The following is a 15610-nucleotide window of genomic DNA, read 5'->3' on the forward strand; positions in this document are numbered from 1 at the left end:
AAACATCTAGGGAGTTGAGCTTATATTGGGTTTGATATAAAGGTGTTTCATTGATTTAGTCAACTGTGATGAAGTCTGTACAGAGGTAGAACATGGAAAGCCTTCTTTTCTTTTTTTTTTTTTTTTAGCTCAGAAGGTATTTAAAAATTTTGGAGACTATTTAAAATCGAAGGATACATATTCAGGCAGGGCAGCACTATCCACAGCTGAACTGCAGTTCCTTTTTAATCTGACAGTGAACTTGCATTAGCTGCAGTCCTTCCATTCCTACAGCTCCTTCACAGAGGACAGCATTGTTTGCCTTTCATCGTAGTCCTTGAATAAAGTGCATTTCAGTAGAGGAATAGCCACTCTATAGAAAAGGAATAACCAGTCTACAGAAAAGCATTGCTTCATGTCTCTCCCTACTTTCTTCTTTTCCCCAGTGAATCACAGTACTGATGTAAAAAGGGTTTTATGTGGGTCAAATGTCCACATGTCAAGTTCTTTATGTAGGTTGTCTGTCTGGGCTGGCAGTGACCTGTGCTTACAGGCCTGGCCTTGTATATTGACAGTACTATGGAAGAGCAAGGCACAGGGCCATCTTTAGAGAAAGGTACCTTAAGGGGTAGAGTACACATACGATGCTTATAGGGGCCTCTGTGCATACCTGATTCTGCGGATCTTAGAGGATGACCTCCAAATTTAATTTCAGTTTGGCGGAGTTTTGTCATGTTAAGCAGCTGTGTGACATGAGGAACATCTGTTGAGAGTTGACAGCTTCGTGGAATAATATCTGTGGGTTCATCTGTTGAAAATGGAATACCATATATTATTCGAAATGAAGAACCCCCATACCCCAAATGTAAGCCATTGTTGCCAACTGAGCAAACTCTATAATGAAACCAAGTAAAGCCAAACATTTTAGAATGCAGCTTTGGACAACTTATGCTTCACAGGCAGCACCACTCTAGGCTTCTCTCTGCCCTCAGCATGTGATCTGGCTGCATCCTTGCAAGCCACCTCATTCTCTCCTGATCAGCTTCTCATCCATCCATGTTAAGTAGCACACATCAGTGGCCACTCTTGACTACTACGTGTGCAAAGGATTTTGAGGCTCTCACCTCAGTTTTTTTCCTTTTATTGACCTGTCTTTGTTTCCCCGTGTTTTTCTGTTGTTTGTGTTTCCAATATTCTTTCATTCATAAGAATCATGCATGATTGGGACTCTTCTCCATAAGTCATACAGAAGCAGTTTCTAATTTCCCTTTTACCCAGAAATGCCACGTTCATTCTATAGACATCAAGGCTAAAATTTTGCAGAAGTTGTAAATGAGCTAAAGAATTGAACAGATAGTTCTCAAAAGAAGAAATACAAACGGCCAGTAAATAATCTGAAAAAGTATTCAGCCTTGTTAGCTACCAGGAAAATGAAATTAAAATAAGGTACAAGAAATCTGGCAAAGAAGTGTTGTAGAAGAAGACTCACATGCTGCTGATGTCCTGGAATGTCAACTGGGCAGCTTCTATAGAAATCAGAATAGCAATGTCTCAAGATACTAGAACTAGAGCTGATGTCTGACCAGGGTATATCACTTCTAAGTGATAACCTCTAAAGTCCCAACTTCTACCAAAGAGATGCTGTACTGCTCACTCTATCTATAAAAGGAAATAATTTAGATGAGCATCAACTGTTGAGTAAACCAGGCAAGGCGCTACATTATACACAATGGGATGTTAATGCAAAGGAAACTGAAATCATGACATCTGCAGGAAAATGGGTGGAACTGTCAGTCACTGGTATGCAGAGAAAGCTAGACCCAGAAAGACTACTGCTATGCTTCCTCTCATGGAGAAGCTACATTCAAATCTGTATACATGTTTTGTTTGTGTGATGGGACTACAAAAGGGGCCATGCAAAGAGGGGAGGGAAGATCTTAAGGGAGGGAACGGGCAGGGAAGAAAAGATAATGGAGTGCACAAGGCATTGAAGCAGAAGAGGGCCCTGTGGGAAGGAAGGTGAATCAGAGGGTTTGGGAAGGGCAGTGGGGGAAGGGGATGAGTAACAACACAGAGGAAGCCAGGCTGAAACCAAGCACTCTGCATAGTAGTTTTAAAAAATTAAAAATAATAAATCAAGAACTAAAAGGAGTATGAGAATTTTGGTGCTTACTTTCAGGCATCGGGAGGATTAAAGTAGATAACACATTCAAACAGCAGGAACACAGAACTGTGTACTGAGTTGGGCATGCATTCGGCGAACACATATAACACACAGCAAGATCACAGAATCGTGATTTGAGTCTGGGCACACACTGGGAAAACTTCATGTTCAATTTAAAAAGAGATTTGTCTTCATTGTGTTTAATTACTTTTTAAGGTTAGCTCACAAGTAATGGTTCTCTTTGTGGCCTCTTCAAGAGCATTTGCCATTACACTCCATTCTCATGTACTCTACTGACTTTTTAATCCCAGAGGTGTGAACTGAGAGAACTGGTTACATACACACTTCAATTCAGATTCGTAGTGTACCGGGTTCAGTCATGAGATCAATAAGCATAAAGACATCACTGAAAACTGAAACGCCCACAGCCATTATTTAAGTTAAACTTTTTATCAAATAATGAAAACACATACACACTAACAAACAAAACAGAGTAAAAGAGTAGAGTCTCCTGTCAAGTGTTCATCCAGCTTCCTCTACTGTTAGCACTTACCTGTGAACACTTCCAAGGTGAGGTCATCTGCTAGAGTTCAAATTGTACTTTAACTTCATTTATATTTATACAGGTATTTGGATATTTTAGCAAATTTTTTACTCATGTTCTTATCGATTTCATCTTATTCATTTCATCTTATTTATTTGTATTGTTTCTTTTTATTGTAAATATATTAATCCTTTCATTTTAGGAAGCAGAAATAGAAATTAGAATTAATAATCTTCAAATCAATTATATATATGCCAAAAAAAGTCTTAAAATGGCTATAGAACTTTAGTAATTTTACTTGTTATTTTATTATTTGTAGTTCTTTTGTTTCTTTCTTGGTGACAAAGTCTCATTATGTAACTCTGGATGACCTGAAACTTCTTGTGTAGACCAGACTGGTTGCAAACTCAAAGATCAGCTTGCCTCCGCCTCACAAGTGTTGGGAGGCAAGGGGAACATAACCATGTGTGATTTACTTAGTACTTTTAATTTATTAGAAACTCAAATATTAGATATTTAGTAATTATATAAACAAGTGTTTATAGTTACTGGAAAAAACCAACTTAAATTACTAGTACTTGAAGCAGACTCAACAAAGTAGTGTTTCTTATGCTTCAAGAACAACAACAATGATAAAACTGAAAAATAAGACAACGATATTGAACAAAACACCAAAACCCACCCCCCAAAACCAAAAGCACCACACAAGAAAATGTATTTTCAAGATGGTGATGCTATGGGAAAGAATCAAAGAGAAGTCAAATGAAAGCAGTAGACAAAATTCTCCATGGCACAAAACAAACCTACACAATAGTAATACATAATACACAATAATAATACACAATAGTACATAATAGTAAATGACTTAAAGGAAATAAACAAAAATGTAAAACAACTTTATGTGGTTCACTTAGGCAACATTCAATTTTATTTTTCACTTCTATATCTATCTATCTATCTATCTATCTATCTATCTACCTACCTACCTACCTATCTATATGTATATACATATACACACATTACTATTCATTATTTCTTGACAGTTTTAGAATCTATTGGAAAAAACTGTATATGTTGATTATCAGCCAGAAAAATTTAGTCCAAACCATCCTTATGAAAGTATAAAACCTTCACAATGATAAAGACAGATGAGCTACCTCCATTTGCCTAATGTCTTAATCACGAGGTGGGAAATGAATGACTTAACTCAAACCCTCAATTCTCAGTGGCAATACAATGGTTTCCAAGAGTGTGAATACTAGGTTTACAAATTGTATTTTTCATCTTTTTACTTTTAATTCATTTATATTTGTTTCTGGCATTTAGAGAGTCAATATGAAGCTAGGTGTGGAGGCACAACCTGCAATCTCAGTATTCAGGAGGCTGATACATACTGGCAGCCTGGACTACTCAGTGAGATGCTCAAACCCACACATTAAACAAAAGAAAACCAGTATAAAGTAATTCAATAAATGAACTCACAAAACAGAACACATTCAGAAAAAATAATGAAACTAACTCAGATTCATCTGTTATGCAACATATTTTGAATTCCTTCATATTTCTCTATCAATACCATTACTATTAAGATTTCATGTTGAAAGAAGATTAGAACTGGGACAATCAGAACCTAAATGTGAAACTGTACACTGAATCCCATGAAGAGAAATCATGAACTCTGTATTAAAGAGTTTGTGTGAGCAGAGTAGGATACAAAGCCCAAAGAGGCAACAGAGAGCCTGAGTTTATAACTACAGGGGTTAGTTAGAAATCCCTGAGGATATAAACTCAGTACAGTTTCCTTATCTGTTATATTGAGATGTGGTTTTATGATATAGCCAAGGCTGACTCTGGAGATGTACCAAAATGCAGGGCGATGGTATTGCAACTCCATACCCAGCCTATATTCTTTGATGGCAGACAAACTATGACAAAACTCTGGTTTGAATCCTGTAGGAACGTGGTTAACATGGAAGTTTGATTTATCTGCTCTCTTTTCTCTAAGAACTCTTACAACTTAAATTACTCTCTGAGAGAAATTTCAGGTAGCATCATACGACAACAAAAACAATTACTTAATGAAGCCTAACCATTAGTTAGGCTTCTGATGTTAAATGTTCTTCATATTTCAAGGTTTGACTCCAGGCTGGCAGTGCTTAGAAATGACAAAGCCTTTGAGAGGTAGGGTTGAGTAAGAGTTCCTCAGGTTATTGAGAGCATGTCCCATGGAGGACTGTGGCACCTGTTATCTTTCTTTCTTCTCTTTTGCTTCTAGGCCATGATAAAGGGTTTGGTGTTCCTACATGGAACACCTTATGGAAGTACCCACAATCAGTTGCTGTTTTGCCACAGCTCCAGAGCAACAAAACAAATTGGCCATGGAGTAAACCTTACCAAATAGTGAGCCCAAACAAACGTTTTTTCTTTTTAACTTGGTCACCTCATATATTTTGTGATAGTGCCCAACATAAAGCATTGTGCCAACTTAGGAAATTTGGCTCACAATGTTGCTCTCAGACTTCATGGCACATTAGTCCCTAATGAGGCCTTAGTACCACTTTCATGAAACAAAACCACTTTATGCCCATCTAGTATTTGGCAGCTCTGTGTTCTGTAGGTCAAAGTGGAAATTAACTCCTTATACGTAACCACTAACATCCTACCTGTTTCCCTCCTTCAGGCCAATTACTAAGTCATTTTATTTATTTATTTTAAACATTTATAGCTTAATTTAAAACTGAGGACCAATTCTGAAGAAGAGCATAGAGCTTACATGAAGTTAAACAGCTCTGAATTAGGAATCTATAGAGAGCATGTTTTAATTCCCGTACTTACTCTATTCAGTTTCTGTTATGTGTGTACTCACAAAGACTTTATTACAGGTAGCCACTCTCTGCTGGCTTAGAATCTACTGGGAGGCCACCACAGCCTTCTGGAAGCTCGTACCCAGCAGAGGATATGAAAGCTATTGAGATGGTTAAGTGTGGTTAAATAACAATTAATGTATCTGAGACTACAAAAAGAGTGCCTGAGTACTCAACAACAAGTATGCTTCTATCGACAGTAGGCAAGTATGTATGGGCATGATAAAAATGCTTGGGGGTCCAGATACAGTGATTACTAGTGGGCGACTTCAATAGCTAATTCAGATCTTTAATACTCAACAAAGAAACTTAATACTTTAGGCCACAGGTAAAATGGATTTAAAAGAAAACTACAGAATATTCAGCTCAACAGTATAGAAGTTAGGTGGTTCTTCCTCTCAATGCCATGCTCCCAGAAATAAGACTCAGAGTCAAAATATATTTACAAATACCTTGGCTGTATAGCTAGGCTCTTCTTTGACTAGATCAGAACTTAAAATAACCCATTTATTCTAATCTACATTCTGCCAGGTGGCTGGTTACCTGTCCTCAGGTACCATGTGTGTGTCTCGCCACTTCTTCCCAGACAAATCTCCCATTTAGCACTATCTCAGAATCGTTTCTGCCTCCTGGATGTCCCACCACCTTTTTCCTGCCTAAGCTATAGACCATCGAGTTTATTATTGACAAGTGCCATCCATATCTATACAGACACAGGAAATTCTTTCTTCGTACCAGATAGAGAGAGGACATATTTTCAGCAGCTCATATGATTTATAAAACTGTTTTCAGTACAGATCACAAAGGAAGTCTTTAAAAATCCCTAAAAACCACATAAATACTTGAAGACTGAATAATACAATCTTAAATGACTTAAAGTCACTAAAGCTATCCAGGGAGGCAAAACATTCTTAGAGAGGAATGAAAACAAAAAGACAACTTCTTGGAAGTTGTCTTGAGGTAGAATCAAGTCACTTTTAAGAAGAGAGTTTAAAGCAAAGAGTGCCTATATTAGAAAACTGGAAAACGTAAGGGAAATGCATACATACTAGACACATATGACCTACTATGGTTAAATCAAGAAAGTATAGATAAACAGATCCACAGCAAGCTACAAGACTGAAACAGTTAAAAGTTTCCCCACAGAACAAAAATCGCAGTACTGGATGAATCGCAGCCACTGGTGAAGACAAGGATAGACCTAGTGCTGCTTGCACATCATCCTCGGAGTGAGAATGTCCTCTGCTTTTCCTTGGCCTGAACACAATCATGCAAAGGTGAGATGGATCTGGGGCTTAGGCTTCAAGAACCATGGAGATGAACACAGACCAGTGGGAACAGCTTGCGGTTTCTAGCTAGATTTCTCATCTAGTCTTATCCACCATGCAAGACTTCCTGAGAAGCCAATGTTAGCATCAGTAGATACTGGAGAAACTAGCCCAAGGCTCCTCACGTCCAGGATACTTGCCATCACAGGAGTACAGGAACCCTAACATGTCCCAGTCTGTCTTAGGGTTTTATTGCTAGAAAGAGACATCATAAACATGGCAAGCCTTAGAAGCAAAGCATTTAATTGGGGTGACTTACAGTTTAGAGGTTTAGTCCATCATCAGCATCATGGCAGCACACAGGCAGATGGTGCTGGAGAGGTGGCTAACGGTTCTACATTTGGATCCATAAACAGCAGGAAGAGAGAGGGCCACTGGGTCTGGCTTGAGCTTCTGAAACCTCAGGGCCCACCTCCAGTGACACACCTCCTTCAATAAGGCCATGCCCACTCCAACAAGGCCACACATTCTTAAAAATAATGCTGTTCCTTATAAGTCTATGGGGGAACATTTTCATTTAAACCACCACACAGTCCTTTGTTCCTCCAGCTGGCACTTGTGCACCCCACAAGCTGACAGGACAGACTTGATGTTAGCTCTAGGAAGATTTCCTATAGGATATCTGTTCTCAACCTGTGGGTCATGAACCCCAGAGGGTTTGAACGACTCTCTCACAGAAATTGAGTATCAGCTATCCTGCATCTCTGAAATGTACATTACAATTTATAACAGTAGCAAAATTATAGTAATGAAGTAGCCATGAAATAATTTTAGAGCCAGGGTCACTACAATATCAGGACTATATTAAAGGGTTGCAACATTATTAAGCTTGAGAACCACTAGTGTAGGAGGGGAGAGAAGGAAAGGATTGACACTGGTTAAAGAGGCAGTGTGACAAGGCTGCACACATCACACACTTCCAAAAAGTCGTGGTCCTCTTGGTTACTGTTACTCACACCTGGTTTCCACAGAGGGGCACAGACTATGAGGCAGTGATATTTTTGAAGCACTTTTATCCCTCAGGACAGTACCAGAGGATCTGTCAGGAAAGTCTCCTTTCTGAGGACTAGATTGTGTACACAACAGCCAAGAAAGGGAATCAACTGATAGTCCTACCTGCCTATGATGCTTATGAACCCCAACAATGATCAGCATGGCAGACATCCCCCAAAGGTTCAGTAGTGTCACCAATATTTTGGTAATAACCCACAGAGGTCTAATTGTACTTAAAGCCCAACCAACAGGAGAGCAATAATGCATGATAATGGGAACTTACTCAACTACTCCAGGCTAGTGAGCATATGGATCTCAGAGAAGAACCTGCAGCTAACACTTTATTAAACCTGTCTAATTTCTAATTTCATTCCACATACTTAACCTTATACCTGCAGACACGTGTAGCCCTCATCGAAGAAGTTTCTCTTTGAAGAAGATGCAGACTATTACAAAATACCACAACTGGTAAACACACACACACACACACACACACACACACACTCAGGGGATAGATTCATCTACAACACAACTCCTACATCTACACCATTAGAGAAATACTAATTAACACTACACTGAGATCCCATCTCACCCCGATTTCAGTGACAGACAGAATGCAAGTGATGATTGCTGGTGAGGATGTGGGAAAAAAGACCTTTTACACTCGATTGGTGGAAATGTAAAATGGCGCAGCCAATACAGATGCCAGTGCAGCAGTTCCTTGTGAGGAGCCGCATTTGCCATTATAAGATGGCGCAGGCTTCTGCTTCCTGGTTCTTCACGGAAGCTTTACTTGAGAATGCGCCTGCGCATGGCGCGAAAACCGAGTATGGCAATTGGATGAAAGATTTGAGCCAATGAGGGATCTGCACGTCTCACAAAGCTCTAAGCAGCGGGCTTTCTGAGCTCGGTGTCCTTCCCCGTTTCTCCATCATGAGAGCTGTTCAATAAATGCTGTCAGAAGAATCCTGAGTGTGGCGTGCTCCTTATCGGCGAGGCTGTGCGCTACATTTGGTACTGAAACCCGGGCGGAGCCAAACGTCTCGGAGTTTTGACCAGTCACGAAGGACCCTGTTGGCTCGCAGAGGATTCAGAACTGACGGCGAGGAGAGTCTAGATGCTTTTCTGCAAGGTATGGTGGGTCTTGTTTGGCTTAACAACAAGATAGCCTATCAGAAGCAGAAAAGGGAGAGAGCGCTAATAAAATAGAAAAGAAAACTAGGATAGAGAAGAAAACTAAGAAGGAAAGGCTAATTTGGACAGAGCCTCAATGTTAGAGCTCCAGTAAGCGGGATACAGTGAAGGACACCACGGGAATTGGAAGCGGTCATCCTCACTCCTGCGCTGGAGAACCAGTCGATTGACGGAGCTGGCTGAATTCGGAAGTGAAACAAAGGTGATTGCATAGTAACAAAAACGGGGAAAGAAATAAGTAAATAGAAACAGATGAAAAAGGTTTTAAAGATGCAAGGAGTAAATTACAGGCTGCTCTGAGTCAAGAGAGCAAAACAGATAAATAGATAAAGGTTGTAGTAATGAAAATGGGGCAAGAAATAAGTGAGTAAAAACAGATGAAAAAGGCTTTAAAGACGCGAGGAATAAATAGAAGGCTGCTCTAGACAGAGAGCTAAGCAGAATGATAATGTTAATTGATTTAACTTTCAAAATGGGTGTGATTCTGAGTTGTATAATATTTTTTCTGGATAAAAACTCTAAAGGTTTTTCTGGTTACTGGCTTAAGGAAAGGCTGATTTGGAAAAAGTTTTTCTATGAGTTTTCTGAAGAGGTCATTAAGGTAGTAGTTATGTCTTCCAGAATTATATGGATCAGACATGACAGAGGTAGGCCTCCAGAACACTAGATTTCAGAGAATCAAAATAATTATCTTGATACTAAACCTTGTTTTGAGATTTGTATATTGCAGAATACACAGCTTTGGAGAATGAATCTTATCACCTGCATGTTCACTGATGCCCAAGACTTCCAGCTGGATGCAGTTAAGACAGACTTAAGATGCTTTCAATTTACCCTTCCCCTCATTCCTCTTCTAAAAGTCAACGCCCATGTTCAGCCTGAAGAAGTTAATGAGGAGTCAGCGCCCCAATTCCCTGGACTTGGGGACTGAGGTGGTTAATATTAGGCTGTCTTAATCTGTATAATTGTTACTAAGCTGATGCAAAATTCAAGGATTTCATTGGTATAAATTTGTGGGTACAAGGCTTAGACCTTTCACTTCTCCAACAGGGGAAGTTGTGTGTTGCCTTAAAGAGTGTTGCTTTTATATCAACGGTTTAGATATTAAGTCTCTTGTCTCTCGGGTTCATGCTGTTCAAACTGATGGCTTTGGTAGAAAGTGGCTAGATCAACTTTGCAGCCATCTGGAACCATATACCCTGATGAAAGACTTGGTTGTCAAAAGCCTATAACAGCTGAAGCGCACTCTGATAAATATATTGTTTATCCCACATAGCTTGTTTTGCTGTTTAGTGACCTCAGCTGTATGGTGCACGTGGTAAAATGTTTTCACCTGTGTTCTCCTGCTTGTGTATATAAATACTTTTCTTACTTTAAGGAATGGGTGGGGGTAGGGTTATTTGGCTGCATGATCTTTGGGGGAGTGCTGCTTACCCTCTGGTTGCTCTGTAAATTCAAACAACAACATCAAAAGGATAAGGTGGTGATCACGCAAGCATTGCTTTCTGTGGAGCAGGGAACATCCCCTCAAGCCTGGTTGAATCTGCTTAAACAATGAGACACCATCACTTAACAGGATATCCTGAGGGCTCGTGTTCCCATTGCACCAGGTATCCTAGTGGTGGTCCTCCACACTTCCCGGGGCTCAGGTTCCCATTGCACGGGATAAAAGGTGTGGAGGGTCTCGTACTGTTTAACTGCCTTGAACGCCTATCGGTAGAACAGTGGGCTAGATCGGCAACCTAACAGCCCTCGATTGTTGTTGCAGTTTAATAAGGAAGGGGGAGATGTGAGGAGCCGCATTTGCCATTATAAGATGGCGCAGGCTTCTGCTTCCTGGTTCTTCACGGAAGCTTTACTTGAGAATGCGCCTGCGCATGGCGCGAAAACCGAGTATGACAATTGGATGAAAGATTTGAGCCAATGAGGGATCTGCACGTCTCACAAAGCTCTAAGCAGCGGGCTTTCTGAGCTCGGCATCCTTCCCCGTTTCTCCATCATGAGAGCTGTTCAATAAATGCTGTCAGAAGAATCCTGAGTGTGGCGTGCTCCTTATTGGCGAGGCTGTGCGCTACAGTTTCTCAAGACAGTAACATTAGAGCTGCTGTGTCACCCAGCTGAACCAGTCCCGGGAATTCACCCAAAGAACGTGTAATCAGCATGCCACAGAGGTACTTGCACATCTATGTTTATCCCTGCGCTTTTCACATGGGCCAAGGAATGGAACCAACACAAAGGCCCATAAACACATGAATCAATAAAGAATATTTGGTATATAAACAAAATAGAGCTTTAACCAGCTGTACAAATATTAAATCATGACATTTATAGAAAAATGGGTGGAACTGTAAATCATCATCTTATAAAAAAAGCCAGACCCAGAAATACAAGTGTTTTCTATCACTCAGAGGCTTGTTTTCTGTCATATGTGGACTTACTGAATTTAGTTGTGTGTGTGTGTGTGTGCAATGAAACTACAAAGGGGATCATGATAAAGGAGAAAGATTGTAAGTGGGGGAAGAGAGAGAAATGAAATATACATGATATCAAAGTAGAAGGTGAGACTATTTGGTGGCCTAAGAGACTAGCAAGGACGAGGCAGACGGTGACAGAGGACAGCAGGTGTAACAAGCATGAGGATGGCACACGATCATATCCAGGTATAAAAATACCACAACAATTGTATCATCTTGTATACTGTGTATGCAAATTTTAATTAAAAAAGAGACAGAGCCAAAAAAAATAAAGAGACCTACAAATGGATTCAGATAATGAAATTATGAGACATTAATTTAAAAATAGCTTTGTTTAATGTACTTGATAAATCTGATAATAAGATGAATTCTTTTAGAAAAATGGAAACTATTTTTAAAAATCAAGTGAAATTCTAAAATCAATATGGACAACTGAAGAATGAGAAGTGTTGTCATTTAGCTAAAGGCAAATGCTAAAAAAAGTTCAACCAAGGAGCTCCAACCAGAGAAGACCTGTTTCCAGCAGCGTGGTTTATAACAGCCTAGGAACATAGACAAGCAGGGGCTACTCAGTAAACATTGAAGTACACAGTGTGATAAGTAGCACACCACAGGGACTCATAGCACAGACAGATCCATAGTGAAGGAACAGGGGCCCGAGGTCCCAGTTTTATTAAGTTCAAAGTCAGGTACAATTAATCTGACAGAAGTGAGGAGGGAGAAGCCACAATCAGGTAAGGACAGCGGCATGCTCATGATATTTTTAATGCTCAAACTTCTTGATCAGAATGGTGGTTACAGAAATACAGAACTGTGTTCACATTGCTGTATCTCTACAAGGGCCATATGTAAAATATGCGCATGCTTCTATATTCATACAAAATGTTGACAACATGACACCCGTGCTTCAATAAAATGACTACTGAAGATAATTGAAGAACAAATTATTCTTTTTTTTATATTAACTTATTAACTCACAGATAAAACATTCCCAGCCATAAATTTTCTTCCTATTAGTTTTAACTCATGTCATGTGCCTGATGTACCTGAATTCAAAAGCTAGTGGTTCAGTTTCTTCAGCAAACACATGTGCTGTGTGGTTGGTTATATGCAGGCAGAGAAGGAAAGCCACTTGAAGCAGCTGTGACCACTCTCCCTATCTTTAGTTATATCCCTTATCCTATGAAGGTCTCAAATGCATAAAGTCCCTTCAGAATTCTGCCCAACTTTTTGTAGGTTTCAGTTTTATGTGTTCTCCTTTGACATCCCTTCAGCTTAAAAAATGTAGAGGCTCCTTTAAAAGTTTTTTTTTTTCTCTTCTCTCATTCTGCATCCTGTGAATTTATACCTTTTAATTTTTTTCCTGTATCATAATTTTGACAGGAGCTTAAAACAGGATTGGATATTAAAACATGCACTTAACTTGCTGAGCTTCCCCTTTTCTTTATTTATATTAGTCAGGCTGTGGTTGACTTCCGAGGAGCTGATGGAGAGCACATGTAGCACCTTATTAGAGGGCTTCTGGCTTTTACTGTAGCTTCAACTGTTGCCTCTGAGTGATAGAAAAGATGAGCAGGTTGTGATCTGCTTGTGATCTCTCTGGGGAACTGTCAACATGCACAGCTATGTTTATTATCAAATGGCATGTACTGGCACAATGCCCTGTGAAAGACCCACATCCAGGTCTAGAGTGCACAGATCAACTTCTAAGAAATCACCTCTGACATCTTATGTGCAGCTCTGCTTCCAGCTTCTAGAATCAATTTTTAATAATATAATCCCAGGTGAAACTAGAAGGGGAACGTTAGTATTCCTTCAATAGCTTCTGTTGTTTATAACACATACAACAAGCATGTGTGTTAGCATGTAAGTACTAGACAACTGAGTAATCTGCTGATTATATCAATCAAGTTAAGAATAATGCATATATTACTCTTTATACAAACAATGTGAGGAAGAACTCAAGTTTTTTTCCATTTCTAACACATTCAATAGGAAGTTATTATTGCTGTCAAATCACTACATGAAAAAAATTCAAAGTAAGAATAGAGTGAAGAAACTACAGAGCTCTTGGATCCTCAGTCATCTGCATATCCTTCTGAATTTGGTGGCGTTCCCATACAATGTGTCCTGCTTTCGAAAGAGAAACCATACAGCCTCCTTTGCAGCATGTAATCTGGGCTCCACAGATCAGACAATTGTGATAACATGCTTCACTCAATAGAAGATTAAGAAGGAATCTACTTCTGGTGAGGCTGGTGGGAGAGAGGACAGGGGCTGCTATAATAGAAATTCCTGAGCCTAGAGTCCAGATGGAATTATGAACTCCTGACTTAGGAGTCTGCACAGCTTCAGTGGCTATAGAGAGGGATAACATCTGCAGAACAGTCTTGTGGTAGGAGCAAGATAGATTTATTCATGGCTATAGACTGGACGCCTGCTTTTCTGGATATCCTTGATATATTGTACACTGGCAAGTTTCTTGAAAAAAATCCCTCTACTTTTTCAGCCACCTAAAGAGAATCCTGTTTGCAATTAAGTACCAGCTCAGATAGAAAGCAGTATCATAAACAAAAAGAAACAAATGTGAAACATATACATGTTTTTGTTATATTAAGTTGTAGTAAAATCATTTTTATCCAGAACAAATTAATATGATTATGAGCAAAATTACTTTATTAGAACAAATCAAACTACTAAAATGCACAATGCTACCCCAAAGGTGTGGCTGATGTGAAAAATGGAGCAGAGCTTTTCCACCTTCCAGGAATCAACATCTTCGACATGTTCCTTCACAGTCTTCTGAGTTACACTGGTGTCTACTACAATTTCCCCTTCTCATCTCTAATTTTATTAATTTGTATCTTTTTTTTTTTTGGATACATTGCTTAAGGGTTGTCAATATGCTTCATGTGGATCTCCCCTTCTTCATGGGTTATTGGCCACTGGACTATGAAGGTAAGGGGAGCAGAGATGAGGCAGGGGGTTTGAGGGTGTGGATGCAGGGTTCAGAATGGCAGATTAACTTTCCGGATCAGCTAGCTCACCTTTATTGGGGAGACCAAGGGCAATACAGATCTTGAGGAGTGGGTAGGGATTTCCAGGGTGTGTATACATTATTGGCTAAGACGAGGGTGCTGGGAATGCAATGAGGAGGAATTCCAAAAGCCTGCTGCTCAGGTTCTTATCAGGAGAGAGGAAATTAAATCTGTAATTTGGCCAAAGCCTAAGTGACTGCCCTTAGAGGTGGGGGAGGTAGAGGCCATGTGCCTGAACACATAGGGTTAAGAAAGGGGAGAGAGTGGTCCTAACTCTTGACTCTCAATCTCACTCTTGCTCCAGGTCAGCTCCCCTAGTCACACACACTCATGGTTTAGTACTTCGTAGATCCAAATCAAGGTTTCATTTGGATCCCTGTGTTGTCTGTTTTGCTTCCTTATCATTAAATTTTCATTATTTGGATTATTTCTTTATACTGATTTTGGGTTTGGCTTATTCCTGTTTCTCCAAGATTTTGTGCACCATTAAGATAACACATTTGATAAGCTGGAGAGACGGCTTAGTGGTTAAGAGTACAGGCTGCTCTTCCAGGACTGTTGACTTCAATTCCTAGAAACCACATGGTGGTTCACAACCATCTGTAATGGGATCTGATTCCATCTTCTGGGTTTGTGTAAGGACAGATAACACATATACATAAAAATAAACGTTGTTTTAAAAGATGTGAATTTGAGACTTCAGTTGTTAAGGTGGTATTTGTTTTTATAAACTCTCCATAAATAACACTTTCATTGTGCCCACAAGGTCTGTGTGCTGTGTCTTCATTTACATTCAATTCTGTGATTTTTAAATTTTCTTCCTGTTTTTTTTCCCCATTGGCCAGCCATTATTTAATAGTGTGTTGTTCAAATTTGATGAGTTTTTGTATGCTTTGTAGTTTTGCTTGCTGAACTGCAAAGTCTAGAAAAAAATCTAGACACACATGATCTATCGATTATGATTATATAAACTTAAATTGACCTGTAGTGAACTATAAGACTGAAGTACTAATAAAAAGCTTATAAACTAAA

General features: G+C 39.5%; 1 protein-coding gene across 3 annotated transcripts in view; it reads right to left on the reverse strand.

Annotated features, from left to right (window-relative positions):
• Cfap20dc (CFAP20 domain containing) overlaps positions 1-15610 on the reverse strand; it is a 218539-nt gene that overhangs the window by 102913 nt on the left and 100016 nt on the right. For all 3 annotated transcript variants that reach the window (XM_034498162.2, XM_076931532.1, XM_076931531.1), the window contains exon 7: positions 650-787. In XM_034498162.2, coding sequence (XP_034354053.1) covers positions 650-787 — 138 coding nt within the window. The remainder of the gene's footprint in view (positions 1-649; positions 788-15610) is intronic.

This window comes from Arvicanthis niloticus, chromosome 3 (assembly GCF_011762505.2).
Source record: "Arvicanthis niloticus isolate mArvNil1 chromosome 3, mArvNil1.pat.X, whole genome shotgun sequence".
NCBI classification, from domain to species: Eukaryota; Metazoa; Chordata; class Mammalia; order Rodentia; family Muridae; genus Arvicanthis; species Arvicanthis niloticus.